The sequence below is a fragment of the Lathamus discolor genome, chromosome 3 (genome assembly GCF_037157495.1).
Source record: "Lathamus discolor isolate bLatDis1 chromosome 3, bLatDis1.hap1, whole genome shotgun sequence".
Taxonomy (NCBI): domain Eukaryota; kingdom Metazoa; phylum Chordata; class Aves; order Psittaciformes; family Psittacidae; genus Lathamus; species Lathamus discolor.
In genome coordinates this window covers 102,249,146-102,258,225 of record NC_088886.1, presented here as the reverse complement: position 1 = coordinate 102,258,225, position 9,080 = coordinate 102,249,146, and the positions used below count along the sequence as shown (strand labels likewise).

The 9,080-nt window shown below is 40.0% G+C and overlaps 1 protein-coding gene across 3 annotated transcripts; it reads right to left on the bottom strand.

Moving 5' to 3' along the window:
* Positions 1-366: 366 nt before the first annotated feature.
* Positions 367-8,776, bottom strand: LOC136011161 (protein NDNF-like). 3 transcript variants are annotated; one of them, XM_065672820.1, is made up of 4 exons: positions 8,317-8,776; positions 5,751-5,946; positions 3,667-3,800; positions 367-2,664 (listed from the first exon to the last, which is right to left on the bottom strand). In XM_065672820.1, exons 2-4 carry the CDS (start codon positions 5,936-5,938, stop codon positions 1,313-1,315), a joined length of 1,674 nt encoding a protein of 557 aa, XP_065528892.1. In that variant the 5' UTR covers positions 5,939-5,946; positions 8,317-8,776; the 3' UTR covers positions 367-1,312. The 3 variants fall into 3 exon arrangements, with proteins under 3 accessions (XP_065528892.1, XP_065528893.1, XP_065528894.1); XM_065672821.1 differs by lacking the exon at positions 8,317-8,776 and adding an exon at positions 8,018-8,167; XM_065672822.1 differs by lacking the exon at positions 8,317-8,776 and adding an exon at positions 7,930-8,017.
* Between the last annotated feature and the right edge of the window lie 304 nt (positions 8,777-9,080).

Genomic DNA, 9,080 nt, shown 5'->3' with positions numbered 1-9,080 from the left:
TTATTACCTCAGAGTAAACCAGAACCTTGATGACAAAGAATTGCAAGTGAACTTCTGAAACATACGTTAATAGAATTAATCATCTGTATCTTTGCTTAGTGTAACTGTAGAGGAAAAAGAATTACGGTAAGCAAGAATCTTTGGTAACCTCTGGGTCAGTGGATCTATCGTATCTCCTTATACGTAAATTCCAGTCCTGCCAGGAGCTTATGTTCCAAATATTTTCTTCTGATAATTGAAATTGAGCATAAGGAGGCTTTTATGAGTTGTTGGTTTGTTTGTTTGGGTTTTTTTTTCAAATTTTCTTTATAGTGTCTCCCTTTTTATCCGAGGAAGGTAATCAAGGAAAAAAGACAACAAAAAAAGTGTTTGTCAGGATTTTTACTACAAATATTTTCCTTCTATGATATTTAATACAAAACCACATTTAATTTTTCCTAAAGCAATTCATTCATTGATAAAGGCTGGGTTAAGGATATAAAAAGTGAGTATATTACACTCAGGAGTCACACAGTAATAGATATAGGTTTGATATCAGAGACTATGGATAAAAACCTCATTTCTGTGGCCAGGTTCCTTACATGCTGCTTTCCTCAATGGACAGCAGCACATCAGTGTGTTTGTATGTTTCTTAGGAAAGCTGGATCCAGAGCCAGTTCCTGGGCTGAATGTTGTCTCTTTCTAAGCAAGCACATTTTCTCTGTGGAAATGAAAGCCAAGCAAGCATGCAGGTGATAGGGGAAGATGCATTTCAGCCTGCTTTACTGAAGGCATGGAGCTCTAAACCAGTTTCATTCCTTTTATTAATTTCTTTTTTGTCTCCATCCCCATTCAAGCAGTGGGGAAGTTCAGCTTCTCAAAAGCATCTTGACTTGTGGTGTCACTCAGTTACTCATTAGCTGATGCAGTTACAAAAGGTAGAAAACTCTCTGGGACTTTAAAATAATGATGTGTGTTTCTTGAGAGGCATTTCCCGTCACTTCTGTATTGGATTTCAGAAGCTTTTTAGGTAACCAATCCATTTCTCATGAGTGCCATCGTGGGTGTTTTATTTCCATGTGCACAGATTTGTTTTGCAGGTCTGTTTTCAATGTCTGAATGAGTCAGCTGAGAGGAAAAAAAAAACTTAAACAGGAAAGAAGATGCAAAAGTAAGCATAATAATCTAGACAAACAAGAGGTTTCCTCCTTAGAGTCTCACAGCTTTTAATCTTTTGTGTGTCAGCATAATTTAAACTGCACAAACTATGGCATTGATTGGCATATATTTTGATAATAGTCTTCATTCATTCACTGCAAAACATTTAAAGCCTTCAACATTTTTTTCTGGTCTTCACAATTTTGCTGTGATATCTGATGGGGATGCCAGATGGCCCAAAGAGATATACATCAAACAGGTAAAGGGTCCCTGCTTCCAGCCCTTTGATGGTCTCTGTGGTGACAGCTCGCTGAAGATTTATATCATAGAAATACTTGCACAGCACTTTCTCTGACTTGGGTCGAGATTCAGGCCCAGAGCAGCTGTCCGCACTCTGCAGTTCCCTCCAGACCTGATGTTCTTCAATCCTTTTCTTGTACACACAGTACTTGCTCTTCTCTTGTGTTCCTAGCCAGGCAATAGTGACAGAGTTGCAGGTCCTCAGTTTACTGAAGGACTTGATTTTTAAACTGTCTGGAAGAAGTGGGAATAAGGGCTTGTGGGAACGGGTTGACACCTGTACTTTCACAGAAGAGTTAGGCTCCTCTGTGGAACTAAGCTGCACCAAATATGTGTCCAGCAGCTTTCCCTTCAGTGAGAAATATCTCAGCCCTGAGATGTTTTCTGATGCCACTGGTTTACCATTCTTAGTTATGTGAACCCGTACTTGGCCACGACACAACTGAAAGGTGAACTGTATTTTCTTGTGCCTTGCCTGGTACTGCAGGCTGTAGAATTTCTGCTTTTTCCCATCCAGGACAACCTGAATCATTTTCCCATCTTTCAGCTCCCTCACCTTAGGTTCAGGTTCTTCCAGGGTTCTTGCAAATGTCCCAGTGTAAGCAGCGCTGGCATTTGTGAGGAGATTGACAACAAAAACGTCAAAGTAATACTGGGTGCCGGGACTGAGATTGGGCACTGTGTAAGTGTTCTTGGTACCCATGCATATCTGCCTGACTTCTCCACTACTCACTTTGTTGATGATGCTCAATTCACTTTTGGACAATATCATCACCTGCTGTGGTTCAAGAAGGTACGGAGAGAGAGACAAAGCTAATGTAGGTGGCAGTTTCATTCCAGAGGATCTGATTGCTGTCTCGGCAGCACATAAACTCTTATAGTTGTGCTTTTCATTAACCAGAAGACAGTACTGAATATTATCTCTATGTTGCAAGACAGAGGGACTGTGTTTCCAGGTTAGAGTCACAGTTGTATGCCCAATGCCAATAACATCTATCCGTGGATCCATTGGAAGTTCTGGATAGAGGTGCCCAGATGTTGTGTCAGTTGTTAAGTACACAGTAATGTGTGTGTCTCGCTCAGTGGATAAGAACTCTAACATATAAAGGGCAGAATGAGAAGACATACCCACGTAAGTCTCTACAGAATTTCCTTTATAGTTAAAAATGGTGGACACCATACTTGGAGCCTTCTGAAACATTGAGACTTCTTGTGTGCCATGATCACCTGCAGGCAAAAAGCAGACTTGTAGCTTTTTTTTTTTTAAGCAGATGTGAAATAAAGCACACTGCATAGCTTTTATTGTTCCTATGTCAGGGAACATCATATTCTCTTCTTGAAAACAATTATAACTAAAAACGCTTTTTGCTACTAGCAATTTATTAAAATAAAAATTGACAAGCTTTTATTTTAGCAGTGCAGTTGTAGAATTATGTTTTCAAAAGGACAATAATTATAAAACCACAACTTGCAAAAGCTTGACTTGCATTGTCCCTGATGTCCCTATAATTTTCTTCTTCCAATGGCTGTCTCTTCCTGTACTTTACTTCAAGGAGACTCATACTTTCTGTGAAAGGGGGTTGCTTTGGTTTAGTTTTGTGTCATCATCTCTTGTGAAGAAGGAAAATTTATCACTTCAAGGGAACATATTTGAACTCCTCAGTAAGGTGTACCTGCCTGACAGGTAAGAACTTGTTAAGAGCAGCTTTCAGATTGTAGTTTGAGAAATTAATTCAAAAAATCATGAAAGAGAATGGAATTTTCTTTTAGGCTAAAGGCAGCGTAATGCCCACTGCCATGGTAGATAGTATTCCAAGAAAAATAAACAGCCAAATCTTTTCTGCATTGCTGTAGGGAGCAAAATGATAGGTTGAAGTGGCCTGAGCCACAGAAAAAGAGCTGAGGCAGCAGAGGAAAGTCTGGGCCAGTACAAACGGTTTATGAAGCTGATCTGTATTTGTGGAGCCCTGAAGACACAGGGTTTCTCCCAGATATTAATCTTAGATTTGGACTTTGTCATTTAATCCTTAATTTACTTGACTCAACTGCAAAATCCCAGGGGCTCCAGTGCTTTACTCATGGAGACAGAGATGTCCTCTTCAGCCCATGTCAGTTTACAGGAGAGGAAAGCATGAGTTGGTTAAGCTTGCAGGGGATTTCCTGTAACACAACTCCTTAAGAATATCTTATGCTTTCTTTGTCTCAGTTTAGGCAGACTGAAGGTCTTACCTCGTTCTGCTTTTCCAAGGAAACTTGCCGAGGCCTTGTGAACAAGTATGCTCCATTCGATGGGAACATCACAGGGGGTCACTGTTATTGTGAAAGGTTCAAGGGCTCTGCCTTCCTCCAAAGCAAAGTAATACCTGTAAATGTAGATTAAAACCAGAGGGAAAGTGTTAGGAAATTCAGCTCTACCTGTGACTCCTTGGAATCAGCCATTCTGGTGTGGGTCACTCCACTGTAGGTAGAAATGACTTGTCACTTGAGGTTCATCAGCACAAGGGGATGATGAATGTCTGAAATCTTCAGCTGTGGGAAGAATATTTGGTGTGGGTTTTTTTCTAATCCACAAATATTTGCTGAAAGATTTATCCACTTACCATAGGCAATATTTTACCCACTTTAACATATATTATTATTTTATATTGTATATATATTATCTCAGTACTTACCTAGTTATTTTGGATGATGGATGTGATTAAACTGAATGCCTTTTAGAAAACTATCAGCTGCTAACTCTGGGGAATTTGGTATGCTTTTCCCCAGGATTTCCTTACTGGAGTTCAGTGAAACCTCTTGGAGCCTATCTTTCCTCATATGTGCTTACATAGCTGGATCTTCCTGGGTATAAGATAAAGTGTGTGTAACAGAATGGTTTTAGCCAGTCCTGAACATTATCAGACATCAATGGCAGTTTTGGAACAGTCAGTCCTAAACTACTTGCCTTCATGACAGAAGCTGCTGCATGTAAGCAGCACGATGCGACATTTGTCTACTCTGTTAGGTTTTGATTCCAGCCTCCTGCCTCATTCCTTTGGTTTTCTGTTTATTTCTGTTGTTTTGGTGTATGTGGACTGTATACAGACACAGAAATGTTTCCACTTGTGTCACTCACTCCGCAGTTAAATGAAGGGAATTCAAGGGGTTTTATTCAGTAGTGAGACAAGCCTAGTCATTATGGATAGATCATGTGAGCCTTGAGGTCTGGCTTACTTTCAGGATATGGCTACTGGGCCACAGTCAAGCTTCACTGGAAACAGTTTCACATTCTTGAGTTTTTCACTTTAAGCCAAAACTTGTCATCTCTGGGTTTCCTGTTTGGATGGCTCTGGGATTCATAAGGTCCTTACCTGATCATGCTAAACTGAAAGGGCTTCCTGATTGCAATCTTAATGTTATGCCACAACAGCACAGTGAAATTAACTTTTCTTTGAGATTTCAATACTCACTTTCTTTTAACAAGGAGAGCTCCTAGTTTTGCTCTTGTGAGCCTCGTCACATTATATAACATGTGCCATGTTCTGGTTTCTTTCTGTGCAACGCATATCAAGATTAAACCATCTGGTTCACCCTCTGTTCCATGGCCACTCCACTTGGGTGTATGTCAAAATCTGTACATGTTGGTCACTGTCCAAAGTGCGGTCTTATTAAACCACTTGAAGCGCATGTCTTCCCAAACAAGCAAAGTGGTCTTTGCTACCCAAGATACAGTGCCAGTTGTAATATCTAGATCATCTACATGTCTAAATATGGCAGAAAACATTGTAGCTATTTCGGGGAAGTGAAGAATCTGCGGAATGTCTGCATGCAAAACTCTTTTGATTTTAGCAACCTTTAGTACCATTCAACAAAACACTTCCAGCATGCAGGACATTGGCAGACATTTTTTAGTAAGAAGTCTGTGCAGATATTCTATTGATTTTGGAGATAGTTAATTTGCTAGATAAAATTATTGTATTTTACAGTGAACGTATAACTACTGATATGTCTGCAGCTCTGAAGCCAGGCTGTTTGGGATACTACTGTTTACTGCTGGAGCCCATCCACTTTGTGTCAGCTCTGCTACTGCTCTGACAAACACCACAGAGAGCTGCCTGAAATGCACACATGAATCTAACCTTCGTCTCAGAGACTCGTTCCAGATTCTGGGCAATGTGATGACACTTAAGCGTGACAGCAGTGGAGCATTTCTCTGGAAATTCAGTGTACACTGATAGACCTTTGCATGTGCATAGCAATTCTTGTACTGGTAGCATGCAGCTATCAGTGTCATAAGAAATATCTGAGACCAGAAGTGATTGATTTGCTCTTACCTCTTAGGTATGTCCTTCAGCAGGTGAACTGTAGTTTCCTTACCATCAGCAAGGATCAGGGAGTGGTAGAAATTGAAGAGATTGGTGTTGTAGCTCTGATGGGAACTGGTGGTGGGTGCTTTTATGGAATGGCACAAACAAGCCACCAGGAGAAGGTGGAGAGGCTGATAAAACCAGAACCAGACCATCTTCAGTACTGCAAAGTGAAATGGCAAAAGTGGATGGAAATGGCTGACTTGGAGGCAGTGAAAATAATCAGTGACCCTCTCTTTCTGCTCTTTTCTTGCTACTAATCATAAATACAACAAGCCAGACACTCAAACAGTGCCAGCCTTCAGTTTGCCAAATTGCTTGAAGTTTGCAGAGAAACATTCCTGAAACGATTTCTCTGCAAAAATTTAATGTCATAAGCTTCTATGAAGTTCTTTATTACAGAAAGATATAGTCAATATAGCACAAGTGCAACATTACAAGACAGTTATAAAATTACTTTCACTGCTAACAAAGTGAGTGAGGAATTAAATTTAAAATATTTTTCCTATTTTATAATGTTGAATTATAAACAAATTTGCTAAATTTCAAGGCTGGGTTATTTGTGATGCAACTGTCACTTTCATAGAATCATAGAATCATAGAACAGTTAGGGTTGGAAAGGACCTCAAGATCATCTAGTTCCAACCCCCCTGCCATGGACAGGGACACCTCTCACTAAACCATCCCACACAAGGCTTCATCCAACCTGGCCTTGAACACTGCCAGGGATGGAGCACTCACAACCTCCCTGGGCAACCGATTCCAGTGTCTCACCACCCTAACAGGAAAGAATTTCCTCCTGATATCCAAAACTCAAAGGAGGTCACTATATCCCAAACACTGCTTCTGCTGTTCTGTCAGAGATGATTTAATTTCTGTTTCATCCATTGTGACTGTAGATATGTGTAGAGAGGAGGATCAGCGTAACTTACTCAGAGCAGTGTAAGATACTGTTTGGTGAAAAATGGAGAATCCTGGATAAGAATCCCTAAACTGATATTTAGGACACTTTAAGCTCTTCTCATTTAAAAGAAGGCTTTATTGCTGTACTGCAGCTGGATAAATCATTTAGAGATTTTTGTTTTGCCTTTCCCACCTGCATCACTTCCAGCCTGTCTAAACATTTGCTGCTCACTGGAACAGCTCTATTGTATTCACTCTGTTAAGAGATATTTCATTTAAAAAAGCATGTATGCCCCTTCCTTTTGCCAGGAGGTTTTATTGTCAGCTTTGAATCTATGAAGGAAATGTACACAGTCTCAAAAATCATCTCTGGCATTACATCTACCATCACAGCTGGCATTATTTCAACTGCTGTGTACTGTGCACAGAGCTACACACTAGAAGATTCCAGTTAGGACAAGAAATTTTCACAGTACACTACTATGTGAGATTATTGATTATCCTTACAACCTTTTTGTCTGCCACATCCTGTTTCAGAAAGAGAGTAAAGTGCAAAAGTGGAAAGGGGAGAAGAAAAGCATAGACGTTTAATGCAGGTGCCAAGCTGTAGCTCAGGGATTTGGAAAGCAGAGGGAGCTCTGTGAGCAAGATGCTTTTTTTCTGAAGAAAAAGTAGCTTATGGCATTTTACAAGCAGCAAGCAGTAAAGATCCTGGTTAAATCTAATTATTGGTTAATGATAGAAGAGAACATTAAAGACAAAGGCTCAATCCTTTATAAGTTTTATTTGTTTCTGAGCTCAGCCCTTTCCTCATGACGCCTGCAAATGTGCAGAAGATCTTAGGCAGTCAAAATATCTACAATTCAGCAGATCTGTTGTCCATTACAATTAAAGTGATTTTATAAAAGGACCAGTTCCTTTATAAATATTTCAAACATGTACATTTAAACATAGCACTGAATACATCTGAAGATTTTGCTCACAAAATTTGTTTTCATCTGTGATTCCCAAAGAAAATCACATCTTTAGTATCAGTGGAATTATTATTGTAATTAGCACTACCAGGTCATCTAAGTCTCAATACCTGACATCCTAATAAAGTTAAGATACTATCTTCCTCTTTGTAATATTCTTACCCCCTGGCTGAATGCAAGATTAAGCAACCATCGAACAACTTGAAAGAATAGTTAAGATTGCTGTATCAATCCCATTTTTAATGTTCTTATGAAAGAGCTTTACTTACAACTCTGAGTCACTTTGCCACTTCGTTATTCTTGTAGTCTAATTACAGCTTACAGATTCAAAATATAACCCCAAATACTTTGTTTTACCTTTGACAGTGGAATCTGAGTTGCTCCGTGCTTCAGAGAGGATTCCAAAGAAAAAAAGAAAAAAAGAAAAAGCCTTTCTGCTGCTGAAATGACAGGATCTTGCAAACCACACTGATACCACAGCTGCTGAGCTTTTCTTGACCAGGAAAACAAACAAGCCAAGCAAACAAGCAAGCAACCAACCTATAATCAGCTTATCCCAAAGAGAACATCATCCTAAAGGCTGATTTCACTCAATTACACAAACAGTTTACTCTCAGGCTCTTGGAAATATGCTACATAAAAAATACTGTGCTTACCTATTGTGTTCCTGGCCAGATGATCCCCAGACTGCTCTCTTTCTTTGCCGAAAAAGCATAAAATAAAACAACATAGACTTTTCAGATCTCTGTAGGCAGATGAAAACCAAAACTGTGCAACCAGTTTAACAGGACAGAACTGATTTTTCCATATGGCTCCTGAACAGACATAGCAACTAAAATGCTTACAGTTTTTCGAGAAAAGAAAACAGAAAAAAACCCAACACCACAGAGTTTTGGTATTTCTTATGTTGGGTGTTTTAAAAGGTTATTTTAAACTTGCATAAATTTGAAATCTTCAAAGTCCTGATTTCTGCCTTTTCAGGTCTAGAGTTCCTTGTGGAGGGCTGTGAAGCAGGTTCAAGTGTGCTGCCTCCAGACAGCAGGACTTTATTCCTGCACCGAGTGTCAGCCAGACTGTTAGAGCAGCCTAATCCCAGCGGTGGCTGGCCAGAGAGCAGGTCTTTGACAGAAATGCACAGAAAGGAGGAGGGGGTGAGATGGAAAGAGCAAACACTGTTAACCCTTGTTTGCCCTTAATACGAACCAGCCAGGGGCACACCAGTCTCCTCCAGAAAACTAGTGCTGTATTAGCAGCTTGATGGCCCTTCCACGGAGCCATGAGATCTCCTTGCTCACAGCACTGCAGAAGTTTCTGGTAGTTTCAGGTGTATTGTGCTTCTGGTGTGTTTTTTATGGTCCAACAGGTGCTGGCTTGCTTACAGATAGACGGAAAGGCTGAAAAGCTGCAAAGGAGGGAATGC